The sequence below is a fragment of the Lagopus muta genome, chromosome 6 (assembly GCF_023343835.1).
Source record: "Lagopus muta isolate bLagMut1 chromosome 6, bLagMut1 primary, whole genome shotgun sequence".
Taxonomy (NCBI): Eukaryota; Metazoa; Chordata; class Aves; order Galliformes; family Phasianidae; genus Lagopus; species Lagopus muta.
Window position 1 is genome coordinate 51,625,539 of NC_064438.1, and position 18,427 is coordinate 51,643,965.

Sequence of the window (18,427 nt, forward strand, 5' to 3'; positions counted from 1 at the left end):
TTGTTATGTGGACAGTGTTCTCTGTTGACTGTGCAAATGCAACATACTAAAGAGGGTAAGTGGCAGTGGCAGTGATTGAGAAAATGATTTTGTTTTTAAGTGTTCGTAGTCATTTCCATGTGGTCCGGCAGGCTAGTGAACACAGGTATATAGTCAGTTTTCTTTTTTTGGCTTCTCCTGTCTGAAAGGCTTTTCTTTTTAGCTGAAGATTCTGAGTGTGATGTATCTTGGAATTATCATGCAATTACCAGAACCACATGGTCTGATGACCAGAGGTCTTGACATAGAGATTGGTAATAGACCTGAGATATGCATGATCACCAGTGGAGGAAATTGTGTTTGTGAAAGGTTTCTTCTCTTAAACTAGAACTTCTCTGTTCAAAAATGCCAAGTTTTATGGACCTAGATGCTGTTAACTCTAACTACAAGGAATTCTTTGGAGATTTTCAAATGTAGTTTTGAACACAGTTCTTAGTGCAGATGATGGGAGTTGCATGACTCTCAGGTGGCTGTGAATGCATTTGTCGAGATCTGAGTTTGCTTGGATGCCTCTCTTGAGTTGTGCACAGAACAGTGAAGAAAAGACCATGGTTTCCTGCATTCACATTGCCTTTGTATTCAGCTTTTCCAGCCTTGCCAAGTGCATTACTACAATTACTTGGAATGTTGAAGCCATGTTGAAAGTTACCAGACCTACCTGTGCTTGAGGTCGTTTTATAGAGAACAGTCATGTTTTCCCTCAAAGGAATATTTGTTCACAGTTTGAGAAATGCTCTCTTTCAATATGGAGAGTTTTATCTGTTGTGCTTCCAACTTATTGCTCTGGTGTATGGTTTTTTAGAAGCTCATATAGTTAAGAGGGTCTCAACTATCCAAATGTAATTTGGCATGACGTGGGAATTGCACTGTTTTGCTATCATTATTTGGGGGTGTTCAAGGAAAGACTGGATGTTGTGTTGAGGGATATGGTTTAGTGGGAGCTATTGGTAATAGGTGAACGGTTGGATTGGATGATCTTTTAGGTCTTTTCCAACCTTGGTGATTCTATAATTCTATGATTTTCTAATATAGGACAATATTGAGGTGGCCTGTCTGAGCTTTCAGCATTGTCTTGACTGTTTGATAGAAAGTATGGGTTTTGTTTGTTTGTTGACTTGCTGAAGAACATAGTCTGGCAGGGATTCAGATGTGCTTCTGTCACTCTACTTTCTCTCTTGGGAGAAACTAGAGAGTTAGGCAGCTCTTCTTAGGATTGTCCTGGGCAATGCATGAGAGGGTATCAGGCTGCCCACGCTTTACAGTCCATAAGGCATGGAAAGAAGCTGAGGTAACTTAATGCATGATTTGCATTTCAAAAAATCAACTATTTGGACATTTGATTAAAAAATACAGTGTTGGTGGCCTCAGGAGTTTATCTACCTCTGCTTTGGCAGAGGACAGCCTGTCATTTATCTGCGATAGTTGTGTAGCATGTTCTTCTTGTGGGGCTAATTTTGAAGATGTCTTGGAGGCTACAGCTGGCTGCCTACCAGGTTTGCAGCTTCTGAATCAGAGACAGACCCTGTTTGGTGTTCTTTAATAACATTTGTTCCATTTATTATCAATGTGATGTATGTAAAGCCTAGTATTGAGGGTAGGGAGTTCAGGTCTGAGGGGATGTGCGTGGTATTCTGCTGAGGGGTCTGTAGACACTTTTTGTCTCTTACTTGCATCCTCACAGTTTTGCATTCAGCAGGGTGTTAGCCAAGACCCTTTAATTTAGAAGCTTTCCCATGCAAAGACAAGGCTTATCAACCTCAAGGCACAATGCAAAGTCTGCTGGCTTTCTTCAGGAAGGTGTTAGGAAACTCCTCAGAGGACTGACTCCTGGGTTGCATGGTTCCTGTATTAAATTCTAATCTTTCACAGTTAACTTGAGATAATAAATGGTCTTCATCCTGTGCCTGGAGAACTTGCAAAGTAGGTTTGAGCAGTTTTCCTTTCAAACACGTGGTATTTTAGCCAGTATATCTTGCTGCATGTTACAGTCGAGAGCGCAGAGACCTCTTTCCCCATTCTCCCGATGACAGGTTCCTGGTTGTTGACTGAATCAAGTTGTGTGTCTTCACACCCGTTTCCTTCTCCAAAAAAAGGTTTGTGTTCGGTCTTTTTGTTTTGTTTTAACATACTCTATGAAGGTCCTGAACTAAGGTGCTGAGGTGCAGAGCATCCCTGATACAAAAGGAAGCTTGTAAAGATGCTGGTCAGTAACATACGTAAAAAGAAGGATAAGCTTAAAGTAAGCTTAGAATGATTTAACGTTTGTGTGGCTGGTGATTGGATGGTGTGATCCCTTTTCTATTAGCTGTTGTTTTATTTCTTCTTGTAGAGAGGGGTAACGTGGCTGCTGAGAGGCACATGCACTCATAACATGCTGACCTGGTGGCTTTGTCGTCACTGGGATTTGGTTCTGTGGGATGCAGTGCACAGGGTTTATTTACTGAGTCTGCAGAGATTTCTGCTCTGTAACTTAAGTGTTCAAGATCACCTCATTTTGTTCTGCAGTAATGGTCAGAAACATGAAACAGCGTCGTTGCTTTTACTTAAATGCCAGAAAGAAAAGAAACAGCACATTATGTTTCTAAAATAATCTGCTTTACAAAATCAAAATCCCTTGTTACAATGAATTTTTGCAGTATTTTGCAACAGTTTGATAGCAACAAATGAAAAGTTGATTGGGAGACAGCGCCCTTCTCTCTTCTCTCTCTTTTTTTTTTTTCCTCCCTGAAGAATACAAAGCCTGTAGCATAGTAGATGTCTTTGGGAGTTAATTATTCCTATAGGATTTCTTACCTTTTGACTGAAATCGGAAGGTAGTGACAGGGTCACAGAGTCTGAGAGCATGAAAGTCAAATACGCATCACTTGTTCCCAGGCAATCGGCACGAGGACGGGACGCAGAGCGACTCGGAAGACCCTGTGGCACCCAAGGCAGAGAAGGAGCCGACGACGGGTGGTGAGCGGGTGACAGAGCAAGCCAAGCTACAGCGCCAGATGAGGCGCGATCCCCACGAGATGCTGCACAACAAGCAGGCGTTTGTCATTGAGTTCTTTGAGGACACACCAAGGAAGAAGCGCTCACAGTCCTTCACACACAGTGCTCACTCCTCTCAGAGCGACACCGATCCTGGGCTCAAGACCAAGGTTGAGAAACGCAAGAATGCGGTGCCAACGGAGAAGCAGGGCAGCGCGGTGCCACCATCCCACGCTGGGACACAAGGGGGCAAAGCCACCAGCAGCTCCTCTGGGACCCAAAGGGCTAGCTCCTTCAAGAGGGAAAAGACAGAGGAGCGAATCAACTCTTCATCCTCCTCTGCCTCCAGAGCATCAGGCAGAGCTTATGGGAGCGTTGGGAGGAAATCTAAAATGGCTCAGGATTTTATGGCTGAGTACCTGAGGGAGACAGCTCAGACCGGGAAGGCAGGCTCTGAGAAACCAGCACCTCAGCCTGTGCCGGCGGCCCCACGTGTGGTCATATCTTCAGAGCCAGAGCCTGCCTCTGCTCCATCTCCAGAGCTAAAGGCTGCCCAGGGCAGGAGGAATGACGAGGAAGACAGCGTGAGTGAGACTGGCACATACACCATTGAGACAGAGTCACAGGATAAGGAGGTGGAGGAAGCACGAAAAATGATTGATCAGGTAAACGTTGCTTTTCTGTGCTTGGTTTGTGAGCTGAGGGCTTATGCAGCTGTTGCTGATGGGTCCAGCTTTACTAGCAGTTGCCATGAAGGGCTGCTCCCTTTATTGCTTGGGTGCAGAGGGGCTTTATAAAGGGGTGAGAAATCATCTTGGCTGACCTGTGTTAAGGATTGATGTCAACGAACTTTGAAGCTAGTCTTTCAAAAAAAAAAAAAAAAAAAAAGACAAAAACTCACTGGATCCAAGAAAGTAAAGTAAGCCATCAGCAAAGAGCTGTCTTGCTTCCAAAAATGAGATTTGAATGCTAAACTGCAAGTGGGCTTGCCATATGTTTAGAGGGAAAGGCACCAGCAGTATTGAGATCAGACTGATCCTGCTGAGTGCTTGGCTGGGAGTAGCTCTGCTCCCAAGGACTCTTTCTTGGCCTTATAACAGCACTGTTGTGATTACGGGAGCTGCAGCCCATTGCTGCCACTGCAATCTGTAGGCAGAGGAAAGGTAGGCCATGGGCTGATTGTCTTCATCGCTTGTGGTAGGTGATTATGCATTTAGTGTGGCTTCGTTAGGAAAACGTTGCTTCCTTGCAGGGCAAGTGGCAGCTAGTTGAAGTAGCAAAGGGTGTGGTCTGGGGTAGAGGCAATCCTTCATGGATCTATACTTGTTTAGATTGTGCAAGGTGAATGATAGCCTTACAAAAAATAAATGAGGGTGAGGCTTAATGAAACCCACCCAACTAAGCAACCCCAGGGCAAGCCAAAGTTTGGCTTCAGATTTAACTTTCATCTGCGGTCTATTATGAAAACAAAACTGGCAAGTTGCTGTGAAGAGTTAGTGAAGCGTGGGCAGAAGGATGGAGTGAGGTTTAAAGGGAGCCTTGAACCTGGGTTTAGAGCTTTGTGTAGTGTTCTGTGAGCCTAGATCTGGCCTCCCTCATTTGTTTATTATGCTTCTTCCTTATGTCTTGTTTGAAATGTGATTGAAAGTTTTTGGGGCAGGTTATTTCAGCCACAGGAAGGCTCTAGTCCTGACATGATGGTTAATTGCTCTGAAAAGGAAATACAAAGAAAATAACACAAAAATAGAATTATTTCTGGGTAGTAGCTTGGCAGGCTTGTTCCTTGGGCAGGCGAGCTGGCCGAACTCTGCTCATGACTGCCATGGACTTAATGTGGTGTAGATCTGCTGTTTGGGAAATATCTCATGCCAGACCTCTGTATTTTTGTCCAGGAAGAAAGATGATCAGGATTTTGATTTGCTGAGATTCTGGGGTGACCCACATACATTTTTATTTTTTAAATGGAAGTGAGAATGGAGAATTTTAGTCTGCCCAAACCTGGATACTCTCAATGATGGCATCTTCCTCTGAATCTATAGTCAGGAGAGAGGAACGAGCCTTTCTGAGGCACAGATCTTGTTTGCCCACATAGGAAAGCTGTTTATCTCCAAAGAGTCTGGCCACCTAGCTTAACTACCTGTCTTGGCAATACATTCATTCCCAGATCCCTTCATGGCTGTGTAAGGCTACTTTTTCTCACCCCAATCTCCACTACAGTCTATGAAAGACCCCAGAGATAGAGCTTTCCTTTTTTTTTTCCCCTGATTCTCCATGAATTAGATGGTAAATAGCTTTCCTAACCCTCATCCTAAATTTCTCAGGGCTGAAAAGGGGCTCTGTCAGTGAAAGCTACTACTGCTAAATGCAGCGCACCAAAATAATGTGGCAGGTGTGAGTGGGATTCTAAGAATAAATGTATTTAAAGCTGCAAAGTAGAGAAGAGAGTAGTTTTCTCACTTTGTATGGAAGGATTGGCAAGTGTTTCTGGCCTTTTGGAATCATGGGTGGTGTGTGGAGAACGCTTTGTGGATTGGAATTTGGGCTAAGATTTCTTTATCTGTTTTAATCTTTCTTATGTAAACATTTTTTCAGGTTTTTGGTGTTCTTGAGTCGCCTGAATTTTCCAGAATATCATCAGCTTTTAGACCAATAATAAAAGGTGAAAAAGACGACTCTGGTTCTCATCAGCATTTAGTCAGTGAAAATGGTACTTGTCAGAAGTCACCCTTGCTCCAGGCATTTGCTTCAAAAGCTGCGAGTGGGTCTCAGGCTGACATGCAGGTATGGGCAGTCTAGATGGATCTGTTGGCTTGGTGAATATTGATTTTTCTGGATGGATGGAAAGGTGATGCATGAATCGGTTTCCATTTTGAGCAGACTGGGTGGTGTGTGCACGAGAGGAGAGATTGAGTGGCTGTGTTTTGCAGGCAGTCTTTCTGATGCCACATCCCCACCTTGTTGCAGATGTCTGCAGCATCTCAAGGAAGTCAGAAGTGGGTGTCAAGGTGGGCAAGTCTTGCTGACAGCTACTCTGACTCTGGATCTGTCTCGGGACAAGCTGACGGAGCTCCAGGTAAGTCTCATCCTGATGTTACGTTTTGGAGGTGGCTGAATCTAAATGAGGATGATAAGAAAAACAGGAATTATGGCCTTCCGTGTGTCTGGCTGCGGTTTATTCTCTGTTTTATGTTGTGTTGATTGAGGGTGGGAAGGACAGAGTGAATTGTTCCCTGTGGACTGAAGATAGAAGGTGCTTTTCGTTTGCATTTCAGAGTCATCCAAGAAGTTCTTAAGTGTTATATTTGGCATGACTAAAAGGCACATGGGAAACAGAAAGGTTGTAAAGGCCTTGGGTGTTAACTAGCCCTGGGTAATTCTTTAAACTGCCTTATGATGCCAGAAAAAAAAAAAACAACAAACTTTGCAAGTTGTCCTGGAGCATAATTGCTGACTGGTTCTTTTTTGGGTGTGCTTCTCCCGTGTCTGGCTATGCTGAGAATTTTAGGTTGTTCTGGGGTTTGTCTAGTGGCAGGTTTGAAATGTGGAGGTAAGCATAGAATACTCAGGATGGAGAGAGAAAGGTAAACAAGAAGAGGTCAGGTTCTCATTGCAGTTAGGAAGACAGCCTACAAACCCCCAGGTCCTGTTGATGTGTGAGAAAATGAGAACAGAGCTTTGCTGGCTTCTGTAAATGCTTTCACTTTTTGTTGTTGTTGGAAATATTTGTTGTTACCTTTGTCATCAAGCTACAGATAGACTGAGTAAAGCTTAGAAGGAACCCTTATTTTGGAGGTTACTGTCACTATTTTCACCCCATGCGAGAACCAGAGCATTTGCAATATTACCATAGCCATCTAACCAGTCATCCAGGTATTTAAAAGCAGAATAAGATAAGAAGTCCTGACCAGCATAGGAAAAATTAAGAGTCCTCTTTCTATGAAGTTCTTTTGTGCTGACAAGAGCACCTATGCTGGAGCAGTGAGCTCTTATTCAGAGTTTCTTCATTATTAGCATCTTTCTCCTGAGACTTTGCTGTGAGATATGATCATATGAGAAACACCACCTATTTCGTCTTATGGTCTACGTTGTGTGAAATGACACTTAAAGCACTATTGGAGTGTTTTGGCTAATAGTGTTTTGTGTCCTTCCTGTGGCCTGATCTTATGGTAGGTCAGTGCCAGCATGCTCATAGGATGGCCTTTAAACATTTGTGGTTGTACTGAGAGGTAGATGATGGGAAAATATCCAGACAGGATTTCAGACCGAGAGGGAAAGTATTGAGTAGTCTGATCCAGCAAGGAAGTATACCTTTACCTTGAGTATTTTTTTATTGATAAACTTGCAGGGACTGAGCAGAAGCCTGGCCCTATTGGTGTTCATTTTGTACAGCCTTAGTTCTGAGCTCAACTTGTGTGTGCTTTTGTGGCCTTGCACTTTGCAGGATCAAACTCTCAATTAAAGAAAAAAAAGAAACATGTTGTACAGCAGTTGACTTGTGTCCATTTAACTCCCTTCAGAAAATGGTGCAGCCCCAAAATCTGGGGAACCTGAAAATGCTGTGCCCTTGAGAACAAGGCGTCTTCTTCCCCAGCTTCCACCAAGCGATAAATCAGAGAGCCCCACACCCACAGTTTTGGTCTGCCAGGAGTCCTATTCCGAGGTTACGAAGAGAACCATTGTGAAGGATCACTGCGTGGAAGCCTACAGCGATCACAGCAGCCGCCTCTTCATTCAGGAAGACTTAGATCCAGATAGCCTCAGCGATGCCAGCAGATCTGATGATGGCTTCAGCTCAGAAAAAGGAAGAAAGTATAAAGAGAACAATAAAATGCTAGAGCAGATGGGGGAAGACACAAAATCAGAGAGCCGGCAGCCGGGAGCCCCCCGGGTTGCAAATGTGAGAGCTGTGAGTGAGACGGTTTCTACTTCGTTCTACATTGGTGACGACAGCAGCGATGTGGGGATTCCCTCCAAGCTCTCTCTGAGCGTGGCCCATGCTCGAGCTGACAGAGAGGGAAAGGAACAGGAATTTTCCTTCAAGTCTACTGGCACGCCTGTTCCTGGAAAGCCCTTGGGCAAAGATGTCAGCGCTTACATTAACACAGCAGGAAAAATGGTTATTTCCATTCATCAAGATCAGGAAAACACGGCAGGAAAGGAAATATCTTTTGTTAGGCAGGAAAGTTTTACCAAAGATAAATCAAGCAGTGCTGTTCCTCAAAACAAGCTTCCTCATATTTCAAGTCACCCTCTGCTCAAAGATTTAGAGGCTGTTCGGTCAAACCGCATGGACTTTGGACAGGACACTCATCTTCTTCTTAAGGACACTGAAACTGCCTTGGCGGCGCTGGAAGCCAAATTACTTGGTCAAAACCAAAAGCTGGAGCCCTCGGAAACTGCTGGTCAGCTGGAGGACTCCCTGTCTGGTGACTCAGACGTGGACACAGCCAGCACGGTCAGTTTGGTGAGCGGCAAAAATGTCCCCACAAGCGCCCCAAAACGCAAAGCAGTGGCGAGCTTGCAGAAGGAGAAATCTTCTTCCTCACCATCAATCCAGGACCAGTGTGGGCAGCCCAGTGCACGGGACAGGCTGACGGAGAAGCGGAAGGCCAACGTGCCAGAGGCTCCGAGGTCTGTGGAGGCCACCAAGCGCTTCCAAATGAAGCGGAGTGCTGGGACTCGGGGGTCACTTGACTTTACAGATGACGAGAGGAGCTCGAGTCTGCCTTACTTGCCAGTCCCTGATGCAGTGGTGTCTGACCACGAGCACTCGGTGCCCCGACCTGCTCCCAGAAGGAAGCCTTTTACTCAGGCTGCCAAGGAGGATCACAGCAAAGCAACGGCAAATGTGCAGAAGATCCAGCAAGTTCTCACCCGCTCCAACAGCTTATCCACCCCGCGGCCCACGAGGGCCTCAAAGCTGCGTCGTGCCCGGCTGGGAGATGCTTCAGACAACGAGTGTGTTGATGCTGAGAAAACAGCCTCCAACCCTGAAGCTGTTGCACCAGGCTCCAAGCAGTCCACAGAGACAAAAAAGCTGTCCCGGCTTGACATCCTCGCCATGCCGAGGAAGCGGGCAGGTTCATTTACGGTGCCCAGTGACTCTGAGACAGCACAGTCAAGGACAGGGTTTTCTGGCCGGAGTGTGGAGTCCTATCGGAAGGCGACTGTGTCGGAGATCCGAGCTGCAGCGAGGAAAACAGCAGCTGCTGCCTCTGCCAAGCAGCCGTTCAGTAGGACCCGCTCAAGCAGTGTCAAGTATTCCTCCACCTCCAGTAAGTGCCTTTTTGTATTGCCTTTCAGATTTATAGGCTGGACAGTGCAGTGTTTGCAACGCTTCCTGGGCAAAGGGCTTTGGAGTCAACAGAGCAGCTCTATACCCTGGGAGATGTTAATGGGTTGTTGTCCATGAGGGTATTGCAAACAGCAGTTTGGCTTTTTTTGTCCTTGACTTCATTTCTTGAGCAACCAGCTGCGGTCTAGCAAGACACCATTAGCCTTCTGCTGTTGTTGAAAAAGATAGACTTTAATGCCTTTCCAAATCAGTTCTTCGACTTCTAAGATTTGAAATTTGCTGCAAGAACGCTTGTAATGTTGTTCATGAGAGTTAATGTCCAAGGTAGCAGGTTTGAATGCATCTGAAACAGCAAAACAGATAAATGTCCATGGGTTTTGAAGGTTGTTAGCATGTTCTTCCCGTAAAGGCAAATGTGGAATGGGACACTTGACTTAGATTGCTCCAAGAGATTCCCTCTGCTGAGTTCTTTCATGCAGCTTTGCCATAGGTAAGAAAGATGCACAGTTGATAGCCACAGGAATGATGTTTGGGGGGCTCTCTTGCCCTCTAGCTGTGCACTCAGCAGCGTTGTGAACAAACTTACTGTATCAACATTCGTCATATTTAAATCCGCCTTTAATTAAGAGGTGGGAGGGGACAGTGCAAAAGACAGCTCTGGCATGGTAATTGGCAATTGGTAACTGTCCCAGATATTGCTTACACCTTTGGTCTAAGCCCTGCTCTGTGCCCAGACTCCTTGACCTACCATGAGTGTGATGATGTGCTCAGGTTTTTAGGAATGACTGGGGTGAGACAGGACAAACCCCACTGGTTGTGTTTCTTAGGCCTGCTGAAAGGAATGCTATTTTGAGCAGATCTGTATTTTTATAAAGTTTCTTCAGAGTACAGGATGTGTTCTGTTCATTTTCTTTCATACACTTGAAATAAGCATCCTTCTTGCACTGCTTATTTTTATTGCATGCTAAAAATGTTATTTGCTGCTTGTTTTGATTTTGAATTGTTCTGGCACATCCAGCTTCCCTTTATTTTAATCATTTTTTTTCTTATACATTTGTATATGCATGTAAATCAGAACGTGAGTAAGCTAGTATGTACAGTCTCTCTCCTGCCTTTTCTGAAATGTTTCTACTGTTGACTTTGTGTTAATCAATAACAAACTCAAATCAAGATGACGTGGTCCAAGTTTTCCGAACAGGAGGTACTCTTCACATCTCCCTGCCTTTGGACCACATACTTCAAATCATTTGGAGAAAAATGATAAGAGCTGGCCAGTTTTTGTTTTTTAAATGAATTGGTTTTTGATTTCCGGAGCTTTGTAGCAGCATCCTAACACCTTGTGCACAGTTGCAGCAGATGACGCTAATCTTTCCTTTGAATTAGTTGCTCTTAAAATACTAACCTCCTAATTCCTTGATAGGATTGTGCACCTTGCACAAGCACTAAGTAGGCGTCCTCGTGCTTTGTAGTGCTGTAGCGGGTGTGTGGTGCATGTTCCTGTACTTATGTTACAGATACTGTGAATGAACGCCCAGAGCCCCGTTTCTGGGACAAAAACAAAAGGTTGCACTGTTCTATCAAAAGGTTTTTGAGCATGACACGATAACCCTTGAAAATACCAAATTTCAGGCCTTGGGAGTGAGGAGGCAAATGCGGTTGATTGATTCAAGGGTTTCTTAAAGCATTTAGCTACCTGCTATGGTTTCCAGCTGTCCCGGTGGGAGAAAGTTAATCTCACCCACTGAGGAGCAGAATGAAGTATCTGCTGTGGGGACAAGAGATGTCAGTAGGTTGTCAAGCAGTCCAAAGTAACTGGGTGAAAAGCACAGATAATGACTGAACAATCCAACTTACCAGTTCAGAAAGAGAAGAAGGATTGGTTTCCCCCCCCTGCTTCTCTGTGTACCTGGTTTGTTTGCTCAAGGTAATTTGAATGGTACTAAGGGACTTGATTCTGATTTCCCTTGGTGTATAGAGTTGGTAAATCAGGCCCTTAGTGTTTGAAATCCCTGTTCAGTGACAGGTGACCTCTTGATTCTTCTTTTTTAATATGTATAAAAGCGGAATACCTTTCTGCTAGTGGAATATGAGCTGATTTATTTTTTTATATATACATATATTTTTAATCCCAAGCCAAGATCTTTAAATAGCTGAGATAACAATGTCTAGGAACATGTTTTTTCTCTCTATGTGGTAACAGTCTGTAGTTTCTATCTCCATCTTTTATGCCAAATTCATTGTTTTTGTTTGCATGATTAATGATGCTGGCTTCATTCACTTTCAAAGGTTTAGCATTACGATAATCTTTGTAACACAGTGAAGCTTTCAGGTGTTGCAATTTTAAATAACCTGTCTGGCTTTGTGTCTGGTGGGTCTTCATTCTCCAAGGGAAGACAGAAGGGAATGAAGCACTATCTGTGAGGAGTGCAGTGAGATGGGGAAAATCTGGGAGCCACATTTTTAAGCAAGGAGTTTACTGCTGAGCACCTCAATGTTTGCCATGCAGTGAGGACCTGGATCATCTCAGAACTGGCTGGGACAAGTGGGTGCTCTGCTTGGCTGCAGGGCTTGGAGCCAGTCTTGCCTGCCCGCCTATGTGGGCGCTTTTTGTAGGGTGTCATTAACAGGGATGGCAAGGCAGGAGACCAATGTGAGGTGCGGACAAATAGAACCACACATTGCATCTCTCCCTCACTCAAAAAAAAAAAAAAAAAAAAAAAAAAAAAAAAAAAGCAAACCTTCTTTTGCTTGTTCTCAGAGTTGGTAAGGTGTCCACAGGCTTGAAAATGGGGCTCCTTCCAGATAATGATTTCTGTGGGATTGTGAGGAGTCTGAACTGTGTGCTGCTTACATACAGAGCTTCTGTGCACGGAGAACCAAGGCTGTGGTACTAATAAAATGCATTGGAGCTATTAGCAGTCATTCTGCTTTTGCACTCGAATTTCCCCCTCCAAATTTGTATAGTAGATGGGAGCCGTTCAAAGTGCTCAGCTTTGAATTAAGCTCTGAGAATGTGCTGTTTGACTTAAAACCTGCACAGAAGCTCTCCTCCCTTTGTGTTCCTGGGCTAGTGTTGTGTTACCTTTGTGCCCTTTTGTAGCGATTCTTCACTTTCCTTGGTCTGAAACCAATTCATTTTTTATAAGCATCAAGGCGGAGACCGCAGGGTTCAGATTACACTTCTACTTCGGAGGAAGAATATGGCTCAAATCACAGCTCCCCTAAACACAAACGCTCCCATACTTCAACAGCCACACAGACGCCGAGGATACGTGGCTCTGGGCTGGGCAAGCAGAAACACAATGGCAGAGAGACAGATGACGACGAAGACTTTGATGACCATCCCGACCCCTACAACTTCATGGCACAGACAGCAGAGATAGCAGAAATAGCCAGGTGAGGAGGTGGGACGTCAGGCCACATGCTTTCTGTTGTCTGGGTTTGCGTTAGTGTTCAAAACTAGAAGTGGAGGTAGGAAGAGACACTCAGTCTGTTTGTTTTTTTATATCTGAGCACTGATATGTCATCACAGAATAAAATCGTAGAATCACTGGAATAGAAAGGGACCTGTAAGGTCCATTTAGTCCAACATCCCCTGCAGTGAACAGGGGACACCTACAGCTCAGTCAGGTGCTCAGATCCCTGTCCAGCCATACCTTGGGTGTCTCATCCACCAGCTCTCTGGGCAGCCTGTGCCAGTGCCTCACCGCCCTTATTGTAAAACAACTTCTTCCTTATATCACGTCTGAATCTCCCCTCTTTTAGTTTGAAACCATTTCCTCTTGTCCTATCACAACAGACCCCACTATAGAACCTGTCCTCTTCTTTCTTGCAGTCTCCCTTTAGGTACTGAAAGGCTGCTCTCAGCTCTCCCCAGAGCCTGCTCTTCTCCAGGCTGCACAGCCCTGGTTCTCACCCTGCCCTCATAGGGGAGGTGTTCTACCCCTTGGGTCATTTTCATGGAGCTTTACAGCCTGTGCTCGGCAGTGCTCTTTGTGTGTTCTGCCTGGAAGATGCCAAGGTGCAAGGGAATCTTGGTTGTGTTTGAATTTATTGCTTGTTTGAGCTGTGGACAGGTATCCTCTTTTAGCTTTGAGTCTGTCAAAACATGTATCTGTTATCTGCTTATCGCTGCTATCTGCTGGAAGGCTTCCGTGTGCATGGACCAGTTCATGTGAACTGCCCTAATTCTTTGCAGATGGATTAGCAGAGGCTGAGGATGTAAACTGTTGAAGCTGCTTTGCCTGAAGCCAGTGAGGGAGCAGAAAGCAGTCACTGCAAGGCAGAGACCTCTTTGGTTGGCACAATTGAATCCAGACAAGAAAATCTGTCTGTAACTAAATGAGTTGTTGCTTAGCCTGATGTCTGTGCATACGGAGTCATTGTATCCTGGTGGTCCTGTGGTTGCCTGGAGGACATGGGCAGCAAAGCAAATACATGCTTTTTTTAAACAGTGGCGTTTGAGGTTTGACGTCTCTAATATGTGACTGCGTTGTGCCAACTTTCCAGAAATACTGGTCTTCCATTGTGCTGCCATAGCTGAAATACTTTGCACAAAGGGAGCTGTCTTCTGTCTGCTCTGGGTCAGCATTTCCACATTAGATGTAGTGCATGCTGCATGGATCTCCAAAGGCTTTTCCTTTGCTGAACACTGCAGGCAGCCTGTTCCAAGCTGCCCTACCTGTGCCATAGTGCATGTGCAAAATGTGTCCTTCCCTCGTAGCAGCGTTCCTGACGCGGGCGGGCGCTCCGGGTTGCAGGAGCTATAAATAAGCAGTTGCATCAGACTTGTCTGGCTCAGCACACTGCAGAACTCGGTCACAGTCTGCCTCCTAATTGCCGTTCTGATTTCCGCTGCTGCTCCCAAATTAACTGGGAGGGGTTTAAAGGAGGCAGGGAGAGTTAAAAGGGAAAATGTCACTTGTTTACAGAAGGCGAATCACAGAGCGGATGCAATCAGTGACAGCTCTGTCCGAAACCAGCACAGACAGGGCACCTTAGGCAGAGATCAGACTCCTTTTTCTTACTTCAATTACACATTTTCATTCCAAGGAAATGTTTCCATAGGCTGACAGCTTTATTACATTGCCTGTTCTTTTTCCAATTAAAGGAGAAATCATCTCTCAGCTGAAGCTAGCTAGCTAGAAGACCATCTTTATAACTACAGACTGCTTTGCATCTGAGCATCTTTTTTTTTTTTTCAGTCTGTGCTTGTAACAATCCAGAGTCTTAAAAACTGGTTTTGAGATCTGGAGCAGAGTGCTGCAGTCACTGAGTGCTCTCTGCACACCTGGCAAGGGACTTGAGGTTTCTGACAGTCACATCGCTTTGAGGTGTGTCCTGCATAGCCCCACTAGTGCCTCCTCCCTTGTGGAGATCCTGAGGCATGTTTTGAGTTTTAAACTACAGGGGAAAAGGAAATACATTGTGAGGATTTTACTATTTATGTGATAAAGAACAAAGGTTTTCTCTTTCCAGAAGAGTTCTAGCCATGTTGTAGAATGCTGTACTGGGATAATTTGCATAAGGCTGAAGGACTTACTGTTCTTTTGAATGATGGAGAAATGCTTTCATTATTTTTTTTTCCTGCTTTAACAGTTTAAGCATGGAAATAAGCCATTAATATAATGGTCACCAATGGCTTTGTTGGTTCTGCTTTGCTTCTATAAGGGAGAACAAAACTCCTAAGTAAAAGAAGTGACCCTATTCTATTAAAAAAAAGGAATGAGTGGGAAACAGCAATGTAGAACTTCTTCATGGATCATCTCCAACACTTTTTGCTAACGTGTAGTCACTAAAGTTTTGTTTTTCAAGTCTGTGTTGAAACTTGGATACAGGAGAGGATTTATTTTGTTACTCATGTATGCAGACAGTGTTCCTCAGTACTGTGCCAAGGCACCCAAAGCTCTGCAGAGGTTGTAAGTCATGCAAACTTTCTGTGGTTGCCAGTAAAAAAGTCTTTTGTGGCTGCTCTACTGATGTTTTATGAATATGAGGCTTGTATCATGGGTCCTAACTGCTGTGCTGCACGCTGTGCTTCAGGCTTAGCCAGACCTTGGTGAAGGATGTGGCCATCCTTGCTCGAGAGATTCACGATGTTGCTGGAGATGGGGACTCGCAGAGTTCGTCAGGGACAGGACCAAGCACCTCCCTCAGCTCTGTGCCCAACACTCCTGCTTCCACCATATCAGCAAGAGAAGAGGTAAGATCCTCTGGGACAGAAATCTTGGCTTCTGAATGCATAGCAAGTATGCAGGACCTGTGAACAGCCAGTGGGGTGAGCAAGGATGAAGGAGGTTAACGGGGGGGGGGGGGGAATGGAGGCCACTTCATAATTTGACTCAATCGATGCAGCTGCTCAGGGATTCAGCTCAAATTCATCTGTAAAGTCACCTAGAGGCTCCAGCTGCTAAAGTAAGATCGCCTTTGTTGCTTTATAAATCCCAATTCCCTCCTGTCTATCACTACTGTGGGTTTAAAAATCTTTTTTTTATTTGCTATTCAGGTAGGCCTCTTGGTCCTCAATTGTCTGTTGTGAGATTAGAGGCCTGACTAAATACGATTCAAAGCAGAGGCCAAACTTGTTACCCTGCTAGGAGAGGAGTTGGAGGCCCTGTGACCCTGCTGAAGGTGCAACACAGAAGTCTGGGGAGATTCCTTCGGGATCACATGTGGAAGGCTGAGCTCCTGTTAAACCCAACCAGCTGCAGCCTTCCCAGGGAGGGTTTTGTCCCCAGGTGTTGTTTAGCTTTGAGCCAGAGTACACAAACATTTCGCAATAAGTTCAGGCTCTGAGACAGTGTTTTATTGCTTTGTTTACATGCAAATGCCACACCTGCAAAACTGCCTTTTGTGTTGCCCTTTTTGAGCAGCCAAGGTGACAAATCTCTTTCTTCTGATTTGCAAATGAAACCTTTTACTGTGGGTTGGCAATGACCAGCACCCACTTCCTTCCACAAAAGCAGCTCGCCTACATCTTTGCAGGGTGCCACTGAAGGGTGCGGCCCTCAGTCAACATACACAGAGGGTGGTTTCCTGCAGCTAGGTAGCAGTGATACCTGCAGAACTCAGGCTGAGGGTGCTTCTACTCTGTGTGAAATGCTGGGCTGCTGATGCTGAGACAAAGAGCTGAATAATCGTGAATAGCTTGGGGTCCTGAACTGTGCTTTTCAGGGTCATGTTATGAATGGGTGTGATACAAACTAATGTGGAATTGAATAAATACGCATCACATCTTTGGAACTGGACTACAGTCAGTGGGCATCCTTCCAGATCTACCTCTGAAAGGTTCTGATGAATTGGTGCTCAAATAATTACTTCAGCTTAATGTAGGGAAGGTAATAGGAAATCTCTGAAGATTGGAGTGTGTGATGCTAAGCGCTGTGAACAACTTCACATTGAATATTCTAGGGAAGGACACAGTGATGAGAAATTACTATACTGTTCTAGTAATATTAGCAATGTTGTACAAAATATCTGGTAATAGAAAATATGTGAATATGCAGTGTTTACTGTGTCCTCTCCTCTTACAGCTCTAGCTTTTACAGTGTTGTATGCCATTCTGCTAGCCCTTGATTTTCTACTACTAAATACTTGCACCAGCTCTAAGAAACTGGAGGAAAAATCAGAAACAAGTGCTGATACTGGAATAACTTCTGAGGGTTTAGGTTTTTTTACCAGCAGCTTCACTTTAGACCTGTGCGTGCTGTGACATTTCTCAGCCTCACACAAATTGCTTTTAGAATTGCTTTTATTACAGAGCTTGATTAAAAGTTAAATTGTGTGTGTTCTCTTAAAAGTATAAGATGGAGCTTTAGATTTAAAACTTATTCTTCATATTTTGTCACTTCAGGTCCAGTGTTTGCTTGAATGTTAGGCAGGGAGGTTTTCAGTTCCCCCCTGCATGTTTACGGTGGCTTTGTTTTCAGAGCTGTCAACTGTATGGTACACAGTAATCCAGATTCCAGTGATATTGAGCTGAATTTTGCTACAAATTAAGCAAACCCAAACTAAAATGTGTTCAGCAGGAGTGAAACCTTTGTTATTCTGCCTTCTGAAGCCTTAGGCTGTGTTTGAGTAGGTGTCACAAGACCCAGCTTTCTGCAGAGCTGAGCAGCCAAGCTGAAAGCTTAGCTGCTGCAAGGGTAGTCAAGTGGGTCAGCCCAAAGCAGCACCACTTCATGATAGAGTCCTGCACAATTGTGTTTTTTAAAGTTGATATTGGTTTAGGAGAAAACTGAAGATCCCATTTATGTTTATTATAAACTGTTGCTTAACTTGCTCGGTGTGACTGTTGCTATGATGGGAGGAAACACTTGCAGCTGTGCAGTTGAAGTTGTGGATGCCCCCATCCCTGGAAGTGTTCAAAGGCAGGTTGGATGGGGTCCTGGGCAGCCTGAGCTGATGCCTGATTTTAGTGGTTGGCAGCACTGCCCATGACAAAGAGGTTAGAACTAGACAAACTCTGAGGTCCCTGTCAGCCCAAGCAGTTCCAAGTTTCTGTGAGACACAACAGAAAGCATGAGATCAGGCCAGCTCCCATATAAAGACCCCTTAGTGGTGGTGAAGCTGGTACTGCTCCTACAGTGTTTTCACGTGCTTGTGCTGAGACCTGCCAGACTGGAGTATCTCATTCCCTTCTGGTGCTGTTTCACTGCTGTAACCAATCTAACTCACTGCACTTCACAAAAAGATGCTTAAAAAAGGAAGCTTATTTTTAGCTAACCATTTTGGCTGTTGTATACCTACAGCATAATGTCTTATGCTTTCTGCCTGAGTATAACTCAAGTGCTACTGCATAGAGTTGGGGGAACCTGGGCCTTAAATGGTTTTCCTCATAAGTAGAGTGCTGTCGCCAACCAGAGAGCGTCCTGGGCTATGTGTCTAGTCCATTTTTGGTGCTCAGAGAGCTGCTGGGTTTCTCTCAATACTGTCCACAAGTTGGAGCTGCAAAACTGGTTAGGTGTCCAGGACCTCCGTGGGCTTCAGTGCATGCTGATGGGTTGGGCATTGAGTGCTGGTCCTTTGGAATGCGCTTCTGGGAATGTCACCCCAAGATAACAAGACGTGTTCTATGATACCTGCTGTCATAGTCATTCAGTAGCATTGATCTCTTTGTTT

At 44.8% G+C, this 18,427-nt stretch overlaps 1 protein-coding gene across 6 annotated transcripts in view; it reads left to right on the forward strand.

Annotated features, from left to right (window-relative positions):
• CEP170B (centrosomal protein 170B) overlaps window positions 1-18,427 on the forward strand; it is a 55,554-nt gene that overhangs the window by 29,451 nt on the left and 7,676 nt on the right. For 3 of the 6 annotated variants that reach the window (XM_048948022.1, XM_048948023.1, XM_048948026.1), the window contains exons 10-15: window positions 2,914-3,677; window positions 5,605-5,793; window positions 5,977-6,085; window positions 7,530-9,287; window positions 12,454-12,703; window positions 15,350-15,509. In XM_048948022.1, the coding sequence (XP_048803979.1) occupies window positions 2,914-3,677; window positions 5,605-5,793; window positions 5,977-6,085; window positions 7,530-9,287; window positions 12,454-12,703; window positions 15,350-15,509 (3,230 nt within the window). Of the gene's footprint in view, window positions 1-16; window positions 2,133-2,913; window positions 3,678-5,604; window positions 5,794-5,976; window positions 6,086-7,529; window positions 9,288-12,453; window positions 12,704-15,349; window positions 15,510-18,427 lie in introns of those variants that run through there. The other 3 variants (XM_048948024.1, XM_048948025.1, XM_048948027.1) reach the window with 2 other exon arrangements.